The sequence below is a fragment of the Glandiceps talaboti genome, chromosome 6 (assembly GCF_964340395.1).
Source record: "Glandiceps talaboti chromosome 6, keGlaTala1.1, whole genome shotgun sequence".
Taxonomy (NCBI): domain Eukaryota; kingdom Metazoa; phylum Hemichordata; class Enteropneusta; family Spengelidae; genus Glandiceps; species Glandiceps talaboti.
Window position 1 is genome coordinate 14,681,262 of NC_135554.1, and position 27,957 is coordinate 14,709,218.

The 27,957-nt window shown below is 35.9% G+C and overlaps 1 protein-coding gene across 1 annotated transcript; it reads left to right on the forward strand.

The window, feature by feature from the left end:
• The first annotated feature begins 272 nt into the window (after window positions 1-272).
• On the forward strand, window positions 273-26,113 carry LOC144436189 (SWI/SNF-related matrix-associated actin-dependent regulator of chromatin subfamily A member 2-like). The gene is made up of 31 exons (XM_078124906.1): window positions 273-384; window positions 2,052-2,411; window positions 2,781-2,955; window positions 3,215-3,556; window positions 4,645-4,743; window positions 7,313-7,381; window positions 7,684-8,027; window positions 8,707-8,880; window positions 9,842-10,015; window positions 10,431-10,619; window positions 11,009-11,200; window positions 11,773-11,837; window positions 12,418-12,568; window positions 13,200-13,363; window positions 13,564-13,741; window positions 14,713-14,841; window positions 15,185-15,298; window positions 15,907-16,020; window positions 16,421-16,528; window positions 17,149-17,235; window positions 18,275-18,464; window positions 19,148-19,335; window positions 19,749-19,979; window positions 20,430-20,615; window positions 21,003-21,113; window positions 21,490-21,710; window positions 22,767-22,974; window positions 23,135-23,201; window positions 23,235-23,294; window positions 23,990-24,153; window positions 24,439-26,113. Exons 2-31 carry the CDS (start codon window positions 2,067-2,069, stop codon window positions 24,529-24,531), a joined length of 4,932 nt encoding a protein of 1,643 aa, XP_077981032.1. The 5' UTR covers window positions 273-384; window positions 2,052-2,066; the 3' UTR covers window positions 24,532-26,113.
• Window positions 26,114-27,957: the final 1,844 nt, after the last annotated feature.

The following is a 27,957-nucleotide window of genomic DNA, read 5'->3' on the forward strand; positions in this document are numbered from 1 at the left end:
TATTGACCGCTGTTGGCTAGGGATGGCCCCTTCGCCTCGTTCTCGGCTAGAACAAACCATTATTTAAGAAAGGGACAGAGATTTCTTTATCAGCTATTAAAATATCTGTAGAGGTCGTTTTTTTATGAAATTAAGAAAATCACAGCATAGTATACTAGTATACGTTTTACAATTTCATTTCAATCCAAAGTGTGATCATCTGGGATTTGTTTGAGTGAATAGTTTACTACATAAAATTTAAATCAACACCCCATTGAAAATCAACATGTCTCGGTAATTTCCGCGTCCGTTCGGGAAGCTTCGACAACAAGAGGAAGCAATATGGCTGTCTTTTTTGTTCGTGCCTGAACACAGCAAAAGAAATAACAACCGATAATTTTACTGGTAAGAAATTCTTATCGATTACCATTTTGTGTCACCTGCACACGATATACATTCATGTGTGGTAAGTCATGATTCATTGCTGTCCTGTACAAACGGGAAGGAAAAAACTCGCGATTGTTTTCTCAGTGCTTTGCTTTGTCTGTTGAACGCGAAACCCTTCCACTCAAACTCACACAGTGGACCTTGAATGAAAATTGATTGTTTATCATATCTTGAAATTACCGGGTTGTTGACACGTGGGTAAGAGTAGCAGAAGTGTCTAGCACCAGAAGCGCTGTTTTCGTCTGGTAACATTTGAGACGTATTTCTCAGTGGTCACGTACTATCGCGATCTCTGAAAATAACAAGCCTGTCCTATCATGACCATGCTCTGGACCCTTGTTGTATATATAATATAAACGTAGCTAGCTACAGATAGGATTGGTAGCTGATTGAAAGCACAACTTTTGGCGTTGTAAGAAGATTATTGCTGTTATGTTTTCACTGAATAGTTGATATTTACTTAGAATACCGAAATGATTGTGTTATTGTATTATTCAGAATGTATTTACTACACAACTGTTTTCATTTGTTTGTGGCTAGTACTAATACTCACGGTCACCATTCCAACCTCAACTATTAAAACCAGATATTGTGAAAGTATACCGGTCCACATCTCTCCCCCACCACATCATATCATATGGTGATATTATGTGAAGATACTCAATGCCTAACTAAATCAAAATCACTGGTTGTGTTTTGTAAAAAAAAGTACTGTAGTAGCATTGCCAGACTTTTGTTGTTCTGCTCGCAGACGGAATATGGGACTCAATATTCTGACATTGTCCCTTTACACTGTCTTGTGAAAACCTACTTAACAAGCCTATCCTGATTTTGCTTGTGTGTCAGTATCAAAAGCAATATCAGGCCATCATCATATATTAGTGATTTATTGAATTTCTACTTATTTTACATTGCATCCATTGATGACAAAAATACCTGCTCAGATCACCAGTCTTGTTGAAATCGGAACTTTTATAATTTCAATGCACCTACTGACAGCTTCCTTAACCATAGACAGTGGAGGGGAGCCTCTCCACTGTCTATGCCTTAACATACATATGCCGCTTTAATGTCATTGAGGTGTATGAGGATGGTTGTTTGATCCTGGCATTTGAAATTATGAAAGTTTCAAATTTCATGACTTTTGCTTAATCCAAGTTGGGAATAGTGTAGTCAAATAGGAGAATAGTCATTGATGACTTGGTATGTTACTCTTTAGTTACCAGTATTTCTGACAAGTCCAGGTTTCATGCGTAGCTGTTCATGTGACAGAGAAGGAAAAGGACCTTGAAGTTGTCATAATCAAGTCCCAATGACTATGGCTTTTGCAGTCACAGATTTTTTAGACAAACTTGTTGCACCTTTCATTTGATTATGCATTGAACTTTGAAGATGTATGTTTTGAAGAAATTATCATTTAGAAACACACTATACAGTTACTACTACTAGTAAATATTATCATGAATGTCTTTGATTTTAACACTTGCTACTTCATTTTATTGAGCTTTTTATTATATTATGTGCCAAAGATGCAATAAATTTTTTTTGTATCTTTGTAAAGATAGGAAAGTATAGCTGTGATTTATATGTAAAATACAGAATGATGTATATCTTTCTTTACTTAGGTTGAATAAGGAAGTATGGCAGAAGGACCCCCTGGCCCTATGTCGGGACCAAATTTGCCACATCCAAACATGCAAGTACCTCAGCCAGGTCCACCACAATTGGTACCTGGACCAGGATCTGGTATGCCATCAGTACCACCTGGTATGCCTACAGTACCACCTGGTGGAGGAATGCCACCAATGGGAGCGGGACCACCGGGTGGTGTTATGCCACCAATGGGAGCTGGACCACCTGGTGGTGGTATGCCGCCAATGGGAGCGGGTCCACCAAATCCAGGACATATGCAGAGTGGACCAGGGCCATCACCTAGTCCAGGTGCACCAGTGCCATATGGTGATAACCTGCAAATGTTACAAAAGGTATGATGGACAAATTAAGAAAATATCATTTTTTTTGTAGATGGTAATGTATGTAGGTAAATTCAAAATGAAGGCAATATTTTGATCCATATACCATATACTACAGACCTTAATCATGGAATAATTTCAGTATTCACGGTTAATGTCTTCAAAACTGGCAGTTAATTTTATGTGTAAAATATCATCTGCAGAGTTCTCCCAGAACCTATGGTAGAGTAGTTGTCTGTAGAGTCTGTAGCAGATTTCCATAAAAATCATATTGCAATCACATGATTTTGTGTGCAAGGAACAATTTTGCCGTTATTTGTATTTATGTGCATGGAGGTGAGCAATTATGTTTTCATTAATGGTTTGTTATTTCTTATGAAGGCTTTGAACACCATGGAAGAGAAAGGCTTACAAAATGACCCAAGATATGCTCAATTAATGGCTGTAGCTAGTAGAGCCAAACAACAACAACAACAACAACAACAAAGTCATCATCCCAACATGGGACCAGGACAGGGACCTAATATGGATCCAACAGTACAAGATCACCCTCCAGGTAATGTCAATCTCTTGTGTGATGTAGTCAAATATTGACCATTGGATATGAAATTATGATACCATTGTTGAAGCGCTTGATTTTATGATTTCATATTGAAAGTGAGATGTCATCAAGAAAAATACAATATATCAGTGAATAAAGTATCTGTGAAAAATGGAAATGACATGAACTGGGGCTATCTAAAGATCAAATTATTGCACTGATTACCAAACATAAATTTCTACTCAAAAGCTTGGTTTGTATATTTTGTTATCAGTTTATAGTGGTCAGATGGGTGGTAACAGACCAATGCCACCTGATCCACAGCAACAGGGCCATCATCCAGTGGGTCCACAACAGCAATCTCAACAACCACCACAGCACCAAGGGATTCCTGGACAGAGTAAACCAACCCCATTCAACCCTATACAGCTACATCAATTGAAAGCACAAATCATGGCATATAAATTATTAGCCAGAAGTCAACCTATTCCTGAAAATTTAAGACTTGCACTACAAGGGAGACATCCACATATGTCACAGCAACAGCAACAACACCAGCAGCAGCAGCAGCAGCAACAACAGCAACAATACCCGAGGCCGCCAGGTATGTCCAAAGGTAATAAGGACACAATACTTCCCATCTATATGTGTTTGTATGTGTTGTAAGTAATATGTACTGTATTCTTGTTATATGTTCCATGCATAGCCAAGCTGTAAATGTACACCAGCTGTACACTATTAAGTTTAGTTAACCAACTCGTCAGTTAGTACATATCTTTTTTTTTTCTTTTTAAATTTTTTTTTTGTGTGCTAGGAATTGCTCCCAGCAATTTTCTGGTATACAGACATATACACACAATCACACGTAATACTATACAGATCCATTCAGGTTTGGGACTGTGACAGGGCTATGTTTGCACACTCCATATTATGTTGTTGTGGAACTGTCAAGGCTTTCCCAGTCAGTCCACAGGCTATCCCAGGGTCACCCAGGCCCGGCAAATATAGCACCTGTGGGCGCCGTGTGAGTTATTGTCCCCGTCTTTTCGAGTCAGTACTCCAGGAGTCCCCCAAATTCGAACTTGTCTTGTGAGTGATACACGGCTGAGTGATACAGTCTACCCATTGAGTCTGTAGAACAGGTTAACACTTGCCCTGGGTTTGGGTCAGTCACAGAAAAATCCCCAGTTTTCAGTGGGATTCAAACCAATTGACCTCCCGACTGCTAATCCTGTGCACTAACCACTATGCTACAGGGAGCCAGTAGTGCATACCTATCTCCCAATTTAGTTCTGTCAAACAAGGGAAAGTTGAACACATGGCTGCATTGGAGGCCTTGTCATCACACCATTCAAGTAAATAAAGTAACGTAAGGAGTCATGTCACTAAGGGTTGGGGTATATCTTGTAATATCAGTCTCTCCTAACCAGCAGCTTCAGGAGGTGTTATCAATCTCAGAGTCCTATTGTCAAAGGGGGAAAATTTGACTTACAAAGAGAGTGCTTTCCCAAGTTAGTAGAACATAGCAAAATATTTGGAAATGGTGTTTTTTAACCCAATTTGATACTGTGTGTCTCTGTGTTTATCAAATATGATAATTAGGATGTTAATTGAAATGAGTGAAATTTGTGTCAATGACTTCATGAAAGATGGTTCTCCTTTTTGTGATAGACTCAGTAACAGTATGTGTTCTTGTATTTATAGGTGCCACTGGTCCATCTCCAATGGGAGCAAATCAAACAATGAATGGACCATCCTATCCTCAGGGAGGTCAACCTGAAGGGCAGTGGTCTCAACAAAAAAGTAAGTACATCAGCTAATATAATATTACAGTAATTTTTGGTGATTCTATTCTGAGTATCTCAGTTGAAAATAAAATTATAATATTGAGGTTGTTGATCTCCCAAATGTGTATAGCAGTCTGTGATATATTCTATACAATCTATTGGTATGACACCTGTACCACAAAATAGTCCTGTCTGTTGGTGTGAAACATGTACCACAATACATGTTTTCTGTCGCTGTGAGAAAGTGTATCGTAATATAACCCTGTGTGTTGGTATGAGACGAGTGTATTGAAAAGTATAGTCGTGTTTGTTGGTGTGAGACCTGTAACACAATATAATGTCTGTGGGTGTGAGACATGTACCACTATATAGTTGTTTGTTGGTGTGAGACAGTGTACCACAATATAGTTCTGTTTGACAATGTGTGAGACGTGCACCACAATAATCTTGTCTGTTGGTGTGAGACAATATACAATGTAGTCATGTGTGTTGGTGTGAGACCTGTAACACAATATAATGTCTGTGGGTGTGAGACATGTACCACTATATAGTTGTTTGTTGGTGTGAGACAGTGTACCACAATATAGTTCTGTTTGACAATGTGTGAGACGTGCACCACACTATAATCCTGTCTGTGGGTGTGAGACATGCACCACAATATAATCCTGTATGTTGATGTGACACGTACACTGAGATATGAAGTACATTATAGTCCTGTCTGTGTGATTTATATACCACAATACAGTGCTGTCAGATTGTGTGTGATACCTGTTCCACAAAATATTCTTCAAAATGACATTTGATCGATCTCGAGAAGACCATCTCTGAGTAACTTTACATTTAATTTTATTAATACAGGTACTACTCGATTAACACAAATCAATCAGAATACCATTCTATTACTTTGTACTTGAACACATGACAACTTTACAGTTGTTTCAACCCAGCCCCGAACAAAACTTTTTATATTGCTAGATTATGTGTATTGGTTACATAGTTTGTCTCCACACATTTGCTACAACAAGTCACAGATATTGTTGAATTTGCAGTAAAAATCAAAGAGCTATAAACTCCAGGGTACACACAACAGCTACTTGCATACTGTTGTGTGTAAATAGCAGTAAAATATGTTAGCTTTCCTTCCCACTTTCATGTTCAATAGTCAAGACATGTGTAGCTAGACTGCTAGTTTTACCATTTCTTTCACAATCATGACCATAGTTCGTAGTTCACAATATTTTCAATTCATTTACACAGTCCCAGGACACTGCTACATGTATGATCTCAAAATTGCACACTCTACAAGTTTGCTAAAAATGTATTTCATTAAATCATGAGTACATTAACCAGATGCTTACTAATTGTGAGCACCCTGGTGTTTATAGTCAACAATATGGGTTTGTACTGTAACTTCAACAGTGTTTATTCCTATTGTAGTAAATGTGGAGACAAACTATGTAAACAATACATGTAATCTAGCAACATCTAAGTAAATATTTTCATTCAGGGCTGGGTTGAAATAACCATAACACTTTACAGCAAATGCAGAGGCTGCTGATGTTAATTAAGCTCCATCAGAACCATGGATGCCAACAATAAAGAGCTGACTGTTCTTGAATCTTGTCAAACAATGCTGGCTTATTCTATACATCCTTGTATTTATTTATTTTTATCTTCCATTTCATGAAATCATCATTTATATTATTCTTATAAATTAGTTGTTTTCCTTCATTTAATCTGTCTTTTCATTCATGTTTAATACATCAATTGATAATTAATGTACAAATATATGTCATAATAGATCCTTTGATTGAAATGACAGAGTTCAGAGCTTCTTAAATGATATGCTGTAATGGTAGCTTGGAATGCAGACTACAGTATTTTGAGGGATGCCTTCCTGTCGTTGCATTTCGGTTTCATGATTCCTCACTTGCTGGAAGTTGACTTTATTGTGATTTTTACCACAGACATTCTAGTAATTGTTCCATGAGCGGGATAGAGTTATAAAAAGTCATGTCTACATGGTATAACATTTATTATTGTGCCTGAAAAAGTGACAGCTTATATAAACAGCACCTGAATCTTTCACTCAGATGACATAAATTGTACCTCTGCAGTGTTGCAGCCAGAGGGGGTTTTTGGGTCATTTGACACACATTTTTTGGACCTGACCTACAATTTTTGAAGTGTCGGTTCATAGATGACCCACACTAAAATTGTATGCAAATATGTTTAGCAACATGACCACGCCTATAGCAACAGCTAAAGAGAGAGGTCAAAAAGAGAGATCCTGATGGAAAAGTTTGGGTGGAGCAACCTCTAACTCACCTGGAAGTCAACCATTGTTCAACTAACTCAGGAAAATATTCTCTCCCTGAAATAGAAAATTGTAGCAACTGAACCATGATGATTTCTATTGGTCGATGTGCCGGGGTCAATAGAGGTTGACTTTTAATACATGTATGTGACAAATCTGAAATATCACCTGGCCACTGAATATTGTCAGCTGTCACTAGTGTTGGTACTTTGCACATGAAATTTATGATGGTGGTATGTGTTATCATGTGTTACATTGTATCTTTCAGTGCCAGCCAACAGAGCAGCAGGTTCACAGAATCAAAAAATGTACAATTCACCACACAAACAGCAACAGGGTTAGTACACTGCTACACAAGCACTTTCCTCTAGAACAGAACAGCATGGTCAATATAGTTGTAGCAAACTCATACTAACAGTAACAAATACATGTAGACAACTATCTCTTCCTATTGTGTAATGTTGTAACATTGTATAACATTGTATTTCTCTACATAGTATTGTCTTGTGACCCCCAGATATATGTCCCAGCTAACATGTTGCTTGTGTTTACAGTAGATGTGATGCTGTCTGTGCCATTCCCTGTCAAAATAGGAGTTTTGTATTCTCGATTATTACATGTCTCTTTTGTCTGTTGTAGCTCAAATGCCACCACATCCACCACAAGGACCTCAGCAGCAGCAGCAACAACATCACCAACATCAGCAGCAGCAGCAGCAGCAGCCAGGTATACCGGGAGATCAAGCTAAACAACTACCAACAGTGATGACCCTTCCTCCAAAACAGAACCGTATTGCTCCTATAGGGAAACCACAGGGAATTGATCCTATTGATATCCTACATGAAAGAGAACATAGGATAGCTGCCAGGATTTCATATCGTGTTCAGGAATTACAAAATTTACCAGGATCCATACCGGAAGATCTTAGAACTAAAGCCATGATAGAATTGAGGGCACTTAGATTGCTGAACTTTCAAAGACAGGTTGGTTCTGTGTTTGATTTATTTGTTTTTAAAAAAAGTGTTATGTCTGTCTATATATGAAGTGAAATTTTACTTGTTTACTAACCCAATTATCATTTACAGTACTTTTGTACTAAGGATGACACGCAAGTAGTACAATCTACCCAAGTCCCCCGTCACTTTACCAGGTTCCCCCACCCAAATTATGATACAATATATGGGATACTATGCCAATTTTTAAATGATTTCTCCCTCTCTGTCACCAGGGTTTGCCAACCTTAGCAAACACACTGATTCAGTGTTCTACGTAATGCCTTAGATTTAGAAATAATTATACGAACCAAATGCTCTGACAAGAAATTTATGAATGGCAAAACAATTGTAATCAGTACTAGAAACCTACTATGTATTTAGTACCTGTGGTAATTGAAATGTAGGTCCCCACACATACAAGGTTTGCTATTTGTTGTTGTTTGATATCAAGTGTTTGATGACAACATTGGTGTCTCATTTTAACTTCGCAGTCACTTACACCAGCACAAAGTTTATGGCCTCTGTACAATGCAAAATCAAATTTCAGTGCATTATTAAGTATCTTTATCAGTGGTGATTTATAAGAGAATTTTTTGTTTTGTTTATCTTGGGTTGTTTGTTACATTAAGGCTATGTTTCAACTTATTAATTTTTTTCAATCCAACAGTTACGTCAAGATGTAGTTGCATGTATGAGACGAGATACAACATTAGAAACTGCACTGAATTCAAAGGCTTACAAACGGTGCAAGAGACAGTCACTGAGAGAAGCAAGAATTACCGAAAAAATAGAAAAACAACAAAAAATGGAACAAGAAAGAAAGAGAAGACAAAAACACCAGGTTTGTTGTTATGTTTATTTTCTCCTCTTTATAGAGTGTAAACAGATATTTGTCAAATATTCCACTATTTCTGATCATAAATTAGTTGGGAAATCACCTTCAGTAATAATATTTTAACTTCCCTCTTCAGCACAGATAATGGTAAGATTTGCAACATGTTTATCAAAAAAGAAAAGTAGTTCTTCTGAAATTATTAGTATCCTGACTTAGGACATTTTCAGCAGAAGTCTCCTAAAACCAACCCAAAATCCATTCCCATTTTGTCTGTTGGAGACACTGACAGCGACTGTTTAGCCTTTGCCGTTATTCATCATAATAGTGATAATGTTGGGTTCTTATATAGCACTTTCCCATGCCGTGCTCAAAGCGCTTTACAATTATTACCCCTGGCTCGGATCAGAACGGCACAACGGCTCTTAATCTTCCTCAACTCCCCGGGGAGCATACAATCCATTGCAGCCATTTAAGCGCATAGGATTAAAGCCTTCACATTGCAACCTACATCCTACCAGGTCCCCGATTATACAGCTGGGTTGACTGAGGCACAGTCGTGGTTCAAATCTTGCCCAAGGACTTTAGCCACTCAGAAACAAACAGCAGGCAGCGATGGGGCTCAAACCTGCAACCTGTAGATTCCAAGCCGGTCACGCTAACGATTTATCCATCATGACTCCATCATACATGTGAATTTAACCCCACTGTACCTTAGGTCAATTTGGAGGTCTTAAACGGGCATCCAACATAAACTTTGTTACCTTAGGTATGAATGTGAAAGTGTGTAGGCAAGGTAAACCCATTTAAAGTAACATATGAAGGTTGGAAGCTGTAGATGTAATATGTATTTGAGGCAACTAGAGAAGTTTTTTGTTGGTGCACTTGAACTTTGCAGTCTTCTTTTGTAATGTAAAGTATTAATTTATTTGTAACACTCTTCTTGTATATGATTTGCTTGTCTGTGTAGGAGTATTTGAACAGTATTCTAGCACATGCCAAGGATTTCAAGGAGTACCATCGTAATATACAACAGAAAGTCAGTAAAATCACCAAGGCTATCATGACATACCACGCCAACACAGAACGAGAACAGAAGAAAGAAAATGAACGAATTGAAAGGGAAAGAATGCGTAGACTTATGGTAAGTACCACGTACATGTAGAACATTCCAAAATTATATTGCAGTCTATTATAAAATGGAAACGTTGTAATAATTATGAAATTACGTCTTACATTTTTAACATACTGCATCAAGCCATGGCTAACCATGATTTTTATTCAGAACTATGTTATCAATGGTAAAGGCAAACTTTTGAAACCAAAATTTAACCATAGATTTCACTCAAAATTATATGATCTGTTGTAAAGACACAGGTCAAACAAGATTTGAAGTCTTGTAATTCATCTGAGGGTTTTCTACCCAACTATTGTCTTGTATATAGTAGTATGTTGGAATTTCCAGATATTTGATTGTTTTACTAATAAAATCCTGTAAAATATATGAGCAATCCAGCAATATAGATACTGACTTGATGATATCTTGTTGATTTACACAGGCAGAAGATGAGGAAGGATATCGTAAACTTATTGATGAAAAGAAGGACAAACGTCTTGCCTACCTACTGACACAAACAGACACCTATATTGCTAGTTTGACTGATTTAGTCAGACAACATCAATCCAGTCTCAAGAAAAGGAAACAAAAACCCAAGAAAAAGAAGAAACCAGTATTAGTTGTTGAAGGAGTAAGTCAAAATTGTTTCTGTACTAGAATGTACATTTGTTTTGATATGTGTTACATAGGTACTACAATATTGAGGACATATATATGTTTGATGGACAGAAATGCTATGATTGATGCAAATGGATGGCAAATTATTATTCGTAAATTATGTGAGGGGGTGTCAACCAGGCGATATTTTGTGACATCTTCCCCCTAGTATACTTCACTTGCTGTAAATGATGGGGGCCAAGCAGTTAAATTCAACTGGAAGTTCATTGTTTACAATGTGTACATTCACTATGTCATCGTAATGTTAATTGTTAAAGATTCAAAATATGGAAACCTGTGTAAGTTAATACAGGAAAGACACGATTATACAACTTGTGTAGAGCAAATGTATATCATTTTCAGATGGAAGATGAAAGCAGTCAATTTAGTGATATCACTGTCAATGTTATTGAGACTGAAACTGGACGTTTGTTGAGTGGTGAAGAGGCTCCCAAAGCCAGCCAATTAGAAGCTTGGTTAGAAATGAATCCTGGTTATGAGGTAGCCCCCAGAGATGATCGTGAGAGTGTAGAGGATAGTGCAGATTCAGCTGAGGTGAGGGAAACAAAATGAATCGATTACATGTATATATTACCAAATTTACACTGTGCAATGGACAATTTGAATTGTAAATTGAAACTGTCATATATGTGTGACAATTAGATGTCATTCTCCAATATTTATCTTCATTCAGCCAGAAAATATGAGTGACCTAAGGGGCCTTATCACTTTTAAGTCAAAGAAGGAAAGTAAAAAAAACTTTAGTTCAAAAGTATTTCCCAGCTAAAAGAAGAAAAATATTGGGAAGTGATATAATTATACCTACACAAGCTTAGTTCATATATGAAAACTGAGACTCGTATTTCAAGCACCCTAGAAGGAATGATGTAGATGTTTGTCATTGTGAAAAGAATGACAGAGGATGTATACAATATATCCAAATTCTTTTGTTTGTTATAATGTGTTCAACTTCAATGGTTTGTGTAAGATATAATATGTATTATTTTGTTGTCATGAAAGTGTTGTTTTGTTGCCATGACAATTTGTTGTTACTGTTACATGTCATGGCAATGTGACAGTAATTGTTCTTATGTTGTCATGACAATGTTGTTTTGTTGCCATGACAGGAAGAAGAAGAGGAAGAGGAGGAGGGTCATCCATATGATTCTAAAAGTGACAAGGATGTCATCAAGTACGTTTCAGTCATCACATAATTATATCAAAACTTAAACCAAAAAAAACAAACAATTGTTTCTGGTCGGCAAGCACATTACTTTAATACCCTCGCATCGGTCTTTTGTTGTTGTTGTGTTTGTCCAGCCCAGCTGCAGATCCAGAAACACAAAAATAACCTCCCTACTTCAGTGGAGACAACTGCAGAGCCAGTCATGAACCAGCTAATGACATATGCCCCACATACACACTTACTCTAAAGTAATGATTAAAAAGAACATTAATACAGAAATTCTGTACACATGCTTTTGATACTAAACAAGCACATGGTGCTTGAAATTTGTGGAAGAAATGCTGAGGTTAATGTACTCAAAGACTGATTCACAATTCCATTCTTTATCAAACACAAAAGACAAAGTAAGAGATTTATTACAAGAGGAAGTAACATCCTAAAGTTAAAATCTAAATCATACCCAACAAAGCATAATTCTCTTTGAATTCATCTTGATATACTCTCTAGTGAATGTGAGTTCAACATCCAAAGATTGCAATGAATATTTTTTAATTCTACTTTTGGATGTTATATTTGATCACTCTAGGGATGCCTATACAGTGGTTGAAGATGATGAATATACTCAGAAAGAAGTAGTGGTAACTGAAAGCAACTACTATAATGTAGCCCATCGTATTCATGAAATTTGTGACAAACAACCTTCAATAATGGTGAATGGTACACTGAAAGAATACCAGGTATGTTTACTTTTAGTAGAGGTGACAGAATACCAGGTGTGTTTACTTTTAGTAGAGGTGAAAGAATACCGGGTGTGTTTACTTTTTAGTAGAGGTGAAAGAATACCAGGTATGTTTACTTTTAGTAGAGGTGAAAGAATACCAGGTGTGTTTACTTTTTAGTAGAGGTGAAAGAATACCAGGTATGTTTACTTTTAGTAGAGGTGAAAGAATATCAGGTGTGTCTACTTTTAGTAGAGGTGAAAGAATACCAGGTATGTTTACTTTTAGTAGAGGTGAAAGAATACCAGGTATGTTTACTTTTAGTAGAGGTGAAAGAGTACCAGGTATGTTTACTTTTAGTAGAGGTGAAAGAATACCAGGTATGTTTACTTTTAGTAGAGGTGAAAGAATATCAGGTGTGTTTACTTTTTAGTAGAGGTGAAAGAACACCAGGTGTGTTTACTGATAGTAGTGGTCCCTGCCAGACCATTGCCCCGCAAGCGCAGCCACCATATAACCCTTTCCATTTTTTATCCTTCTCCTTAAGTTGCTCAGTCTCAAAATACTTAGAGGGAACACTGGTTGTGAACCCAAATGATTGGTGTATGCAGTGACAATATTGACTGTATTTTGTGATTAACCTGTACAGATCAAGGGCTTGGAGTGGTTGGTTTCTCTCTACAACAATAACTTGAATGGAATTCTTGCTGATGAGATGGGTCTTGGTAAAACCATTCAGACTATAGCCCTCATTACATATCTGATGGAAAGCAAGCGAGTGCAGGGACCATACCTCATCATCGTACCACTGTCGTAAGTATACCATTGTCATCCACTGATTCCCATCTAGTTAGTGCTTTTATTTGCTTTGTTCATTCAAATTTCATTTATTCATTTAATCTTGTTATAATGCTGTTGGCACTATTTTCAAGTTAGTTGTATTAGATAACAAGATATTTCTTTGTGTCTCTCTAAGGGTGCAAAATCAAGGAAATTATTGTTTTCATTTTCAGGACATTGTCTAACTGGACTTTGGAATTTGATAAATGGGCACCATCTGTAATAAAGATATGTTACAAAGGATCTCCATTGGCACGTCGTGCTATCGTTGGTCAACTCAGAAGTGGAAAATTTAATGTTCTCTTGACCACCTATGAGTATGTAATGAAAGACAAATCGGTCTTAGCAAAGGTAGGAATCAACAAACTTGACCTTTGTACTGGGAACAGTTAGAAGATTGAACGACATGGCCAAAACTGTACTTTACCTCAAGTTGAAATAAAGACAATAAATAAATAAATCTAAATGTTCCTTTTCCTTTGTAAACTATAGGACAGTATGATATATTTATACTCTTCTGGTTCATCATCTATGTTATCACTGTATACTTGGCTTGAGCAAAGGATGTTCTGCCAATGGCATGATGTCACATATGCTCATTAAACGTACTTCATTCATTTAGGGAGGGAGGGGGTCTGTCGTCGATGCAATTGCTGAACTTCATTTTTGCACTTCAAAACAAATTATAACAGGTTCTGTTTTTAATCCTAATGATAAGTTGATTAAAATTTAATGTGATATAATAACGAACTATCGTTTTTAGTGATTTAGAGCAGACTATATTTCGCAGTGTGAAGTCCCCTACACAGTACTGTGTTGCCATTAATATTTTAATGTGTTTTAATACTGTCAGTGTTTTTACATTGCTTTGGTCATAGTCATATCACTACGAAATGTACAATTTTCGTCATGGTTTACATTGAATAGAATATAACTTTATTGTCCACATATGGAAATTTTCCTTTCGCTTCACCAAAATATAAAAAAAAATATAAAGTGTCAATGTCACACTTGTGAACATTCGTTTAGGGGTAGGGGTGGGTTTGTCGTTTATTGAACTTGGGTGACATTGTGTGATTTTCCGTAAGCTCTTGTATAGTGTGCAATTTAACAAAGCGTCTATGAATTGACAAACCATGTGGCCCTAAGCAAAATCAAAACACACCATTTCAACATACCCAGTATCAAACACAGTTGTGGTGTAGTTGTTATGTCAGTGATAGTATTATATTACAGTGTTGTGAAATCAGTCTGGTGTATTGTGGTTTCTTTTATCAAGTGTAGGTATAAAGGTTACATTTATTTGGATGTTTTTGTTTCAGCTACGTTGGAAATACATGATTGTAGACGAAGGTCATCGTATGAAGAACCATCATTGTAAATTAACTCAAGTACTCAACACACATTATCTAGCTCCTCATCGTGTGCTGTTGACTGGTACTCCCTTACAGGTATGTAGGCACTGGGCAGTGATGCAAATCCTGTTATATCACATACATACACCCACAAACATACACACAATTGCATGCAAACACACCAATATAGAGACATACACAGACATACCCATTTTGTACGGGACATCGTCGTTCCCTCAATAGATAATTTTCTTTCCCGTATGTCTTTTTAAAAGTAATTTATGTTCTCAACTTTGGTTTTGTAATTATATCTGATTCCCAAATTTTTCCCAAAATCAACTGTGATATGTAAATTGTATGTTGTCACAGTTGTCATGAAAGGACTATTTAAAGAACTTGTCACAGTAATGATCACCTTGTTATTTTTTCTCATTTTCAGAACAAACTGCCAGAGTTGTGGGCTCTAATGAACTTCCTACTGCCTACTATCTTTAAATCTTGCTGTACTTTTGAACAGTGGTTTAATGCACCGTTTGCTACAACAGGAGAAAAGGTAAGGTCAGAGGTCAAATTTCACCAATGATGCTGCAGCAGTTTAGTCTACCATTGATATGTGGAGTTCTAGATCTGCACCCATCATCTTATGGTAACATGAAGAACAGGTTATTACTAACACGGTGAAGCCTCATAAATGACCACATCTATGCTAAGACAGTTCACACTCATCATCAACTAACATTGTACGATGTCATTAACAGAATAACCGATCATCTGTACGCCAATTCTAACTTCAAACAGTCAGTAATTTAAATTAATACTGGTGCTGATTTGTTCCTATTATTTGTGAAAATCACTTACGTTTAGTCAGCATATACAGGCACTAAACTAATGTATTGGAAAAGGATACCTAATGGGTCATAACTCTTTACCCACAGTATGGTCTATCTAATCATGTAAATGTTTTTACTCTGTATGCAGTTCATACTTTCTTTCTCATTTCATTTTTGGTTGTATTGGAAATGTTATCTAAAAACAACTACTAGAATCCTAGAGAACTTTGCAAAGTAAGTAGCTAATAATTTCCCATATATTTACTGTCTGACTTTCTGAGATTTATTGCTGTAATGGTAAATGGTTGTTAATGTGGTGTGTTATTGACAGGTGGAGCTAAATGGAGAAGAAACCATTCTTATCATCCGTCGTCTACATAAAGTGTTGAGACCATTCTTACTGAGGCGGCTGAAGAAAGAAGTCGAGTCACAGTTACCTGAGAAGGTAAAATATGTCTCTCTTTTTTTGGTTTGGTGAATTGATATTCTCTGAACTCCAATTTTCAACGACATCAAATTTAACAACGTAGTATGCTATCACGTAAAGCTTCATGGCCGAAGTGAAAAAGATCTCTTTTTTTCCACATTTGTTTTTTCACATATATATCGACTCTTTTTTGTTCACTTGTACCAACTTTTTTTACCCTACTCTAAATATTTTTTTGGTTGCTATTGGAATTTTGTCACATTTTTAAAAAATTGCACAATAATTCAGAGTAGAAAATTTGAAGTTTATTGTCTATACACACAGAGTAGTTTAGATTTGAAATTTGGACGGTTTTGTTGTCCGTAAAGGTTGAGTGATCTAAAATATTAATATTTTATCTATTTTCTTGTCAATTCAGGTTGAGTATGTGTTGAAGTGTGATATGTCAGCCCTGCAAAGAGTTCTTTATCGGTTTATGCAAGCTAGAGGTGTACTTTTAACTGATGGGTCGGACAAAGGACAAAAGGTAAGTCTGAAATAGATGGACTAGATAAGTTTTCTATAAAAGATAGAACTATGCAGGAAATTTTATGATGATAGCAAATTTATAGTAACTGATCCTTTAAAGTGATCGAATGAAATAGAATTTAAAGAAAAGATTCAGTTTTGTTATTGAAACCCATATTCAGAGATAGCAAGTAGTAGTCACAGCTAATGTTCCAAGAAACTAGTTTGGCACTCATTCCTGTGAATATTTTAGAATTGTTTATGTCAGTATTTTGGTCGACTGAGTATAGACATTTAAAATATTTTACATGACGAGGCATGGATACTTGGAAAGAGATAGTTACCTACCAGTATTACTAAATTTGCATTTCATAAGGCATAGGGGAAGACAGTATCTAAAGCAGTTACTAACATTTTCCTGATCTTGAGTGTATTCAGACAAAAAATGTTGTTATTGATATACCGGTACTTCAAAGCAGATAGTGTAAAGTGTTTGCTTTTTGTAAGGTCATGGAAGAATATTTAAAACATCCCTACAAACTTACCAGGTTCTGTCTAAAAATGGAAACACAGTAGAGAGTTTTACATTTGTAGATAAGTTATGACAAAATGGATCAAAGCTAATGTGTGTGTTTACAGGGCAAAGGTGGCACCAAGACTTTAATGAACACTCTCATGCAATTGAGGAAGATATGTAACCATCCATTCATGTTTCAACATATTGAGGTAAGTGTTGTTATGTGTTTCATGTCTTACAAGTATTTATACATGATACATCTGTGGTTAGAAATTTTCATTTCTACTCCCAGAGTCAGAAAATTCTTTGGACGCGAATCTCAAATTTTGCTGACATCTCGTCAGCATTGTCAGGGCTATACTGCAATGGACTGTTATCATGTGTCTCTGATGAGTTATATAACCTAAACAATACTAATGAGATGTGAGCGAAAATTCAGGATTTTGCTTCCAAAGAATTTATTAACTTTGTGAGTATAAATTTTTGTTTTTTTAACTATGAACCCAGAGTCCATGAACATTTCTTCTCATATTTGTACACAATAACTACCCGTAGATATTTAATTTATTTATATAGACTTCTAGAACTCCTCAGAAATATCATCTCAACATACAGGGTTTCATACAGTCTTGAAATGTCTTATAAAGATTCAATCACTTCCTCGAAAAATTCCTTATTTGAGTCTGGGCATATGGAAACAGATAACATCAGTGACTATAAGTTAATTAATTCTCTCTCTATCAGAAGGGCGAGGGGTGTGTGAACAAACTACAACAACTTCAGCTAAACAGGATTAACCCTCTAGTGTCTGAAGAGTAAATTTTATTTCACTCCTTGGTTCTAGTCATGTCTCTAGCACACAATTTATCTGTTGGCTGTGGTGGGAAAGGCCATATTTGTTTGACTTTCACCCAATTATTCCAGTGTAATTGATGATTTTGTCAGCTTTCCCCCTAAGTGTCTTGGTATGGTCATTGTATTAGGTACAATCTAGGGAAGGGACAGTGTGATATTGCACTACCACTCACTACAAATCAACCTATAGCTATAGCAGATTGATTTGGTTAAAATAAGAAAAATAAGAAGTTAAGTCATATGAAATAGTTCAATGTAACTTGTTAGTATCTTGTAATTTCATAAACTGACAGTAATGTATAAATACAACATATTTACTGCAACACCCCCCCCCCCCCTTCAGTATTTGTATAGTAGTTTTACAATGTATGTTGTTTATTTATCCATCCAAAGGATTCATTTTGTGAGCATCTTGGACAGACTGGTGGTATTGTACAAGGACCAGACCTTTACCGTGTAGCTGGCAAGTTTGAATTATTGGATCGAATTCTACCCAAACTAAAATCTTGCAACCATAGGGTACTACTGTTTTCACAGATGACATCTTTAATGACCATCTTAGAAGACTTCTTTGCATACAGAGGTAAGACATTTTTCATGTGTTGTCATTCTAAAATAAATAAAAGATCCTATGGTCGTAATGCAAAGACATGTACATAGTATGGTAGTGTCGAGGGGTTGTTAAAGTGTAGCTGGAAAAAAAAAAAAAAAAAGTGTAGCTGGAACCAATACAAATGTATTTAGGATACTGAATGTTTGGACTGCATGTTTTTCCTAAGAAGAGATAGAAAAGCGGGTTTAAGAGTCTGCATTGCTCAGTCACCCAGGCCGCTCACAGTGTCCAGGAATTAAATCGTAGGACACGGGCCTCCTGACACTTTGTTTGCACATCTTGTATCATACATCAAACAGACACAATGTGGAGTCAGTATGGTCGAATGGTTAGATTGGATGGCTTGAAATCTGCTCTTGCAGGATTGAGCCTTGCCACTGCCTTTGTTTTTAAATGGTTTGGCAAGATATGAACCATGATTGTGCTTCAGTCAAAGGTTGAGGTTGCAATGTGAATGCTTTAATCCTATGCAGTCACAGAGGCTGCAATCGATTGTAGGTGCCCCGTTAGTTGAGGAAAGGTCACTTTAAGTATATGTCAGGAGTATCAATTGTAGATTAATTTTAGCACAGTGTGGGAAAGCACCAGATAAAAGATAACATTATTAGAATGTTTGTGATATCCCCTTACACTTCCTCCTATCTCTTGTTTAGGTTTCCGATACCTTAGACTGGATGGTACAACTAAAGCTGAAGACAGGGCAAAGTTACTGGAGATGTTTAATGCTCCTAATTCTCCATATTTTATATTCTTACTGAGTACTCGTGCTGGTGGATTAGGGTTGAATCTACAAGCTGCTGACACTGTCATCATTTTTGACAGTGATTGGAACCCACATCAGGTATGATATAGTGTTCTCGCCATACCATTGTAGACAACAGTCTTGTAGATATCAGTTGAATCTATAAGCTGCTTACATTTTTGAGAGTGACTGGAACCCACATCAGGTACTGTATAGTGTTCTCGCCATACCATTGTAGTCTTGTACTAGATAGCAGTTGAATCTACAAGCTGAAGACACTCATCATTTTTGACTGTGACTGGAACCCACATCAGATATGGTATAGTGTTCTCTCTGTTATGGACTTTATTTCACCAGAAACATAAAAGATACAATAGTGTACAGTAATGATGATAACAAAACAATTCTGGTGTGGAATATCAAGGTATGCCATTGTAGACCACAGTGTAACTGTCTTGGAGATACAGTAATATTCAAAGTGAAATTCACCTTTATTTACCATTTCTGTATAGGACTTGCAAGCCCAGGACAGAGCTCACAGAATTGGTCAACAGAATGAAGTGCGTGTGCTACGTCTACTGACTGTCAACAGTATTGAAGAAAAGATCTTAGCTGCAGCCAGATTTAAACTAAACGTAGATGAAAAAGTTATCCAAGCTGGTATGTTTGATCAGAAGTCCACCAACACTGAACGGCGTGCCTTCCTGATGGCATTATTGCAACAAGATATGGACCTTGAGGAGGTATACATTTTCTTTAAAAAGTACTCTATTCAACAATAGTATAGTGTGTGTGCCAATTTTGAGTCTAAGTGCATCTTAAAAGAGAAAGTTAAATTATCATCTTGTAACCATAGCGATGAATTTCATTATGACTCAGTTGCTAATGGCCACCCCTCTGACATAATGGTAATACCCAGATCATGACCAGAATGGCCACCCTGCTGATATAATGATAATGCCCAGATCATGACCAGGATGCACTACACTGTGCCCAGGCTGTGAGTTGGTTGCGCAGTTGCCATGTACTTGTCATTGATTTATAGAAAACATCACAAGCTTTATCTTCCTAATATTGATAATACCAATGCATTTATGTGAGCTGGACTCCTGAACTTCATTTGTGTTCATACTCACAAAATGAAGGAGTTGTACAAATATTTTAAAACCGTGATTATATTATATCTTATCTAGGAAGAGAATGAAGTGCCTGATGATGAAACTGTAAATCAGATGATTGCTAGGACAGAGGATGAATTTGATATGTATCAACGTGCTGATTTAGATCGTCGTCGACTGGAAGCACGTGATCCCAAACGTAAACCGAGGCTTATTGAGGAAGATGAGTTACCTGGCTGGATATTGAAGAATGAGTATGAGGTGAGATAGGGATAAATTTTTGCAGAACTCAACCTGTAGTTGTTGTCATCTATAGAGTGTAGGAATGACTGCTACATTGTACACAAAATGTTAATACTTGTATCTCTGGTGAAGTGTGGTAGATATGAATATTTGTATAACTCATCTAAGGAGTGACAAGGGCAATTGATGTCATACCTGACATGAGTGAATAAAGAGATTCCTGTTGGAATAAATTACTGCAATATCTAGTGCTATTGATGTTCAGCTTTTGGAACTCTTTAGAGCCCATAGGATAGCAAAATTCAATAATAAAACCTAGATTGCATTAAAGTGTTGCAAGTCAAACTGCACTCCTGCTATGTAATGTGTAATTCCATATCAACTCATGTTTTGACCACGTCAAAGGTGGAGCGACTTGCGCATGAAGAAGAAGAAGAGAAGTTATTTGGCCGTGGATCTCGTCAAAAGAAAGATATTGACTACAGTGATGCACTAACAGAAAAGCAATGGTTGAAGGTTGGTAATTTGTTTCTAGTTATATTTCCCAAGATAGCCAGTTGTGAAGTGTGACTGAGATATAGTGATGTTTATATCTTTACACCTATACTGATCTAAAAAAAAAAATTAGAAGTTTGAAGTTATCCTTGCTTTTTTAACTTAAAATCTAGAATCTTGCCAAAGTTGTATGTCACACATAATGATGTACATGTGTGTTGTAAACATGTCATTTGATAAGCCTACTTCCTAGACTCGTGTTCAATAACAGCTGATATCTAAGTGAAATTGCTGAAATATACTAGGTAAATAATCTAGCTCGAAGATCAGAACTTCTACATAATTGACTGCTATTGTCAATGAGTATATTGAAGTGTTTGTGTTACTTTACAAATAGGCAATAGAGGAAGGTAATCTAGAAGAGATGGAAGAACAAAGACGATACAAGAAACAACATAAACGTAAACGAGATCATGATGATCATCATCATCATCATGTTCCTAAGAAAGAAAAGAAAAGAAGAGGTCGACCACGAAGTGAGAAACTAGCACCTAATCCACCTAAGTTAACCAAACAAATGAAACAGTTACTGGATACAGTCTTGAACTACAGAGATAGGTAAGGTATCTTAAGTTATTTAGTTTGTATGTTTCTTTGATATGTCATAACCATGTATTGACAGTTTCTTTCTCACAGGTATTGCATGCTGACCTGCCATTAACCCTTTGCAGTCCACAGTTCCCAAAACAGCCCAATTATTTCCTACGTTTAAGGCAGTCTTTACTATAAGGGATATTGTGAAAACTTTGTGGCAAAACTTAATATTAATGAGATCATGTTATCTCCATATGTGAGGCTTTATCTTGACATAAATGAAAAGGTATATTCCTATTTGTTATTTTTGAGTACAGGTCCTTTGAAATTGATGTGACACATTATACAGACAATGGCCTTTGTCTTCTCTGTGTTGCATAGCTGGCTGAGTGAACCTTTACCTTTGAAAATTTTGTAAACTTTGAATAAAGGTATTATGGATACAAAAAATTAAAAAAACGCACAAATTAGATGAATATTCTTAGACAGTAATGAAGGGTTTGGGGCATCCCTGAGGAAGAGATACCGACTGACATCGATATAACAGAAAGTCAGTGAGGCTGAATATTGTATGGCCGTAACGATGACAGCCAATTGTGCTTAATGACTTGAATAATATCGGATCCACTAACATGGTCAACAGATTACACAAATTTAGTTACCAAATTGTGTTTCTTGAATAAGGGATAACCATTGTAAGGAGTTGGGCTTAGCTAGTCAATTATTTTTCATCATATCAGCTGGATAGTAGATGTAACTAGCTGCTATGCTACTACATGCAGTCATGTACATACTACCGAACCTGATCTCCAGCATGACAGAAAGCCATGGGAAATTTGAGTATTCATAACTAAATATTTTGATCAAAATCTATCATTTACCTGATTTTCCAATTTGCGTTGGATGACAGACCAAAATCAAATACAAGAAATACTATCAAATACACCTCTAACCATTACCTGAACATGCTTGACCACCAATGCCTTGTTGCTACATATTTTGTTTGCCCTGAGACAGCATTGTTATGTTTGCGTATGTATGCTGCATATCATCAATTCATTTTATTTTTGCTGTTTACAGTAATGGTCGTAATCTAAGCGGTGTTTTCATGCAGTTACCTCCAAAACGTGAATTGCAAGCATACTATGAGATCATCCGCAAACCTGTTGATTTTAAGAGAATCAAAGAACGCATCAAGAATCACAAGTATAGATGTATTGATGACCTGGAGAGAGATGTGATGTTACTTTGCAAAAATGCACAAACTTACAATGTAGAAGGCTCACAGGTTAGTAGACTTGATTTGGTTCAACTTACATGCAAAACAAGAAACAACAAAAATCTAAGTTCCACAATCTCGCAAACTCTTGACTATTTCTTCGTATTTGACACAAATTAGTTATATCACCAAAGTTCTTTCCTCACTAGTGTTATGTTCTTGTTTCTAGATCTATGATGACTCCATAGTTCTACAGTCTGTTTTCACCAATGCCCGGGATATCCTTAGACAGACAGGTTCTCTACCATCTCAGTATTCTGATGATCAAGATGGCAGTGACGATGACGATGATGATGACAACGATGCAGATGATCTGTCTGATTCAGAATGTAAGCAAACCATTACAATCTCTGTAACAGTTGTCCAATCCATTGCCACAGTTGTTGTTTTAGTAGATAGTCAGATAGCAGCAGTTTTAGTGTCTGAACACAGCAGGAATAACTAGAAACAAGATAAATTTAAGTTCCACAATCTCTCAGACTCTTGACTGCTGTCTTATTTGACACAGATTAAGTAAGGTTGAGTAGGTTTCTGTGTTTGTTGAGACAGGAAGCTATTTTCTATACAAACTGCTTTGAGATCAAGTCTACCCAAGACCATGGATGATCACTAATACATTCATGTCAAGACAAACATTTACATCATACTTAAAATTTTTAACCAGAAAACATACTTTTTGTCATTGAGCTAGAGAAACAAACAAACTATTTTAACCTCATTTAGGGCAACAGTGAAGTTCAACACACAAGAACAACATATCTCATTTAATGTTTTTAAAACTCTCACTTCATTAGCTTGGCATGATAGAACTGACACTTGTGCGTATTCATAAGACTAACTAACAATTGCTCCATACCAAATTTCATCCCCATCTTGTAGGTCAAAGTTTTATAGAGGACATCTGTGCATTTTGTCTAGATATAAACAAACACAAACACAAACAAAGTTAAACAATATTGGTTGTCATAACTAACCCTGTAAGAAGTGACATTGTTGACTGATAATATTGTGTGTTTGTTGACAGCTCGTTCATCGTCTGTACGCATGAAAATCAAGATAGGTAAAGGGTCAAGCAAAGGAAAGGAGAAAGAGAGAAAGAAACGTAAACCAGGTCGTCCACCTAGGAAAGCTGTTGTCAGTGATGATGAAGATAACAGTGATGACAATGATAATAATGCTAGTGAACAAGTAAGTTGTCTGTCTGTCTGACTGTCTGTTTGTATGTGTCTGTCTGTCTGTATGTGTCTGTCTGTCTGTGTCTGATGAAAATGATAATGCTAGTGAACAAATAAGTTGTCTGTCTGTCTGATAAGAATGCTAACAATGTTAGTAAAGAGGTCAGTTATTGTGTCTTTGTATGTGAAAGAATGAAATCAACACTAGTTAGTGTGAGGTACCCAAATTTTTTTCCAGTCATTGATTACACCTTTGCAAATCCTTAATTCATTCTCTGTGTTCTCTTTAAACCCACAGGAAAACTCTGATGATGACAGTGACATGACACCAGATTCATCCAGGGCATCATCCAGGGTAGCATCACCAGCACCAGGACACAAAAAACGATGAAGTCTTAACTCTTTACATGTGAGATTTGTATTTAAGTAGATATTCATTATCAGGTACTAGGTACATGTACCATTTTTCGACATCAATACAGTGGAATTCAACACAGTACAAACAAAAGTAAAAAAAAAAGAAGATGAATGTGATTCCTTTGTAGTGTGGTACCATTTATGTAGACATATATAGTCAGATAGACATACTAATTTCGATCAAATATCAATGTGATTAAAAGGTCAGTAATGAACTTGACTTATTCAACTGATGATAGTAATAAATTTATTTGGCATGTACATTCTGCCTCTCTGTTTATGTCAGTAGGTGTATAATAACAGAGAATTGTGCTTGAATAGTGTAACATAAGGTCCCTAAACTTGAAGGAGTGACAGTATACCATTAACCCTTTCAAGCCCGACATATATTTATAGTGTAATTACATTAGAGTTACAGAAACCAAAGTCATTACAAAAAAAAGGGTTGAATGTTTGAAACAGTGAACAAAGCAAAGCTATTCAAAGTTTGAGTATGGTCTGCGCCATCCTGGTTTAGTAACCACAAAAACATTTGATTTGATCCTAATCTTTCTACTTCTGCATATATTCAGGAAGAACAACTTTATCTTTATCATTTATGAATATAAAACTGTACACAACTGGACTGTAAAATATAACAGTAAATTAGAAATGATGTTTTGATACATCTACTATGGAACTTTATCATGCAGTGATTTAAGTATCCAGTATGCCAGTGTCTCTGAAACTGTACACGACAGATATTCTGTGTTCAACACTAGTATTATATCACTACCAATGATAAATAACACCTGTTACTTCTCAGTTAATTATTTGTTAGAATTCAGGTCAAGTTGTGCTCAAAATGGCAGGGTTGAAAGAAAATATTAAATTATTACATTATAGGGAAATGAAATTATGTGTCAGTGATAGCTGTATTACACTGACATTGCAATACAAGTATGAAATAAGTGCAGCACTCAGGTGCTATATTTTGAAGGCTGACTGATCGTGTGTGTGTGTGTGTGGTGTTTCTGTCACCACATTTGGTTTATTAAATGCTCTAAAACAACAAAGATAATAAATAAAAAGATACTTTCCTGTCGCTTCATTTCTAACGGCATGGAATTTATTGAAAGGAGATTTTTTTTCTGTCGCCAGTTAATATTTTGAGCATAGATGTCTGAAAGTGTAGGCATGTGTTGTCCTCAGATGTATAATATGTCAACTAAGTGTATCACAAGTAGTCTTTGTCTGAAGTAAATACATTTAATAGTTTGTGTGTGAAACTAGGCATAGTTATATTACTTTGCACCAATCATTATGATTTATTGAACGCATGTTGCTCAACTGTCAACTCTTAGTGGGAAACAAGTTTTTTTTGTAATTTAGATTAGAACACAGATATACAGGAGTGATGCTACAGTATAGTGACAAGGAGAACTGAGAGAAGACATGTTTTAACAATGTATTCTTTAGTCAAGGGAAAGTCAATGTATTGAAGTATAAAAATACAATATGTATATCACACAGGGCTATTTTACAGTGGCAAATAAAGTGCTGTGGTGACTGATAAATATATCTTGTGTATCATTGTGTGAAACATGGAGTGATAGATGTAAATATGATGCCCCTTTAAGCTCTAATCAGCAAACAACTCTTTCGTGGATATAAATTAATCTCCCGTTTCTGCAATAATTTGAAGGAAAAAGAAATGCAAACTTTTGAAGTTAGTTCTTGATGAAGTGAATATATGTATATATATATATATATATATATATATATATATATATATATATATATATATATATATATATATATATATATATATATATATATATATATATATATATATATATATATATATATATATATATATATATATATATATATATATATATATATATATATATACACAAACACTATTATTTCAACATTATACAGGCCCATAATTATATAGATGGTTCTTCATTCATTTCGTTTAAAATGATATTTCATTTACCATGCATACTTTGTTTATTTACTTATTTATTTGTAAAACGGTTCCTGGGCTCCCTGCGCTTGTACTTGATCTTCATCACAAATTTAGACAATATCACTATGAATGAGTACCAAAAATGACTCGTTGGTAAATACTAGTAAATCGTGAAATTGGATCTAGGGAGTCAACCTCAATGACCAATTGCCATAAAAGGGATAGGGAGTGGTGGTGGTGGTGGTGGTGGCACAGAAAGAATATACTATTCATTGACATGTCAAGATGACCTAGTATGCGCTCTGCTTCTTTCTATCAATCATCACACGGAGCTCAGGCCTTAGTTAGTTTTGTTTACACATACAAGTAAACAGATAAATACACGAATAAACAACAACAAACAAACAAACACTACCCCAATATAGAAATACATCACATGTATTCTGGTTGCACACCTACAACTTGGCTTGCTGATCATGGTATAATGTTACTGTACTTCCTTTATATTCTTCTTTAACACATACATTGTAAGTTGTGCATGCTTTTTTTGATTCTAGGACAACTGCCCCCCGGACAACTGCCCCCCAGACAATTGCCCCCCGGACAATTGCCCCCGAAGGACAACTGCCCCCAGACAATTGCCCCCGATGAAATAGTAACTGTGTTTAATGACATTGGAGTCAGTGCAAGAGCATTTGAAATGGAGGCTGTGATCAACACTTCATGTTTGCAAGCAGATTCTGAACGTGGGAACTTGCTCTTGGACATGTTTACATATGTCATTAATTTTAGAGAAACAGCACCTAAGGAAATGATTGAAGATGTGCTTAAGTGTCTTCAGTGCCCAAAGCTATTATCTCATAAGAAGAATGATAATATATTTTTATTTAATAGTAAAGATATTATAATTGTTCATTAATAGTTAGGTAATAATCATAATTATCATAATTGGGTATGATTTTGCCACTGAATCGATCTCCACATAGTTCTAAACTCACTGTCATGATAACAAAGATCAACTTACAAACCAAACCAAAATATGGTGAAGTAGATTTGTAAAAAAACAAAAGATGTGATGAATGTCAAACTTTTTGGTACCTTTTTTATTCAAAAATTGTGTAAACTGATAAAAAATAAGTGATCGAAATTTGAAAATTTGTATGTTTCCTTTTACAGTGATGTACATTCAGATAATCCTTTCCCAAACTCTTAAAAGATAAATATATCAATGATCATTTTCTCTTTCTCGTGTTCCAATTCTTATCCGAAAAAACTTTGAGAAATCCCCATAAATTGCACATAAAAAAGCAACCTCAGAATTTAATAACTATTGAATAACTACATTATTTTCATCATATAAAATATTTTCACAGTAAATTGTGTGGTCAACCCTAGAAAGGTTTGGAATCATTTTAATCAACAAACAAAGGAGATATTCTGTAATTT

Excerpts from the sequence above, each read along its gene's own strand:
- LOC144436189 (XM_078124906.1), top strand. The coding sequence starts at position 2,067 with ATGGCAGAAGGACCCCCTGGCCCTATGTCGGGACCAAATTTGCCACAT. Across the intron at positions 13,742-14,712 it reads ACAAATCGGTCTTAGCAAAG|CTACGTTGGAAATACATGAT; the intron begins GTAGGAATCAAC and ends TTTTTGTTTCAG. Across the intron at positions 24,154-24,438 it reads ATAATAATGCTAGTGAACAA|GAAAACTCTGATGATGACAG; the intron begins GTAAGTTGTCTG and ends TTAAACCCACAG.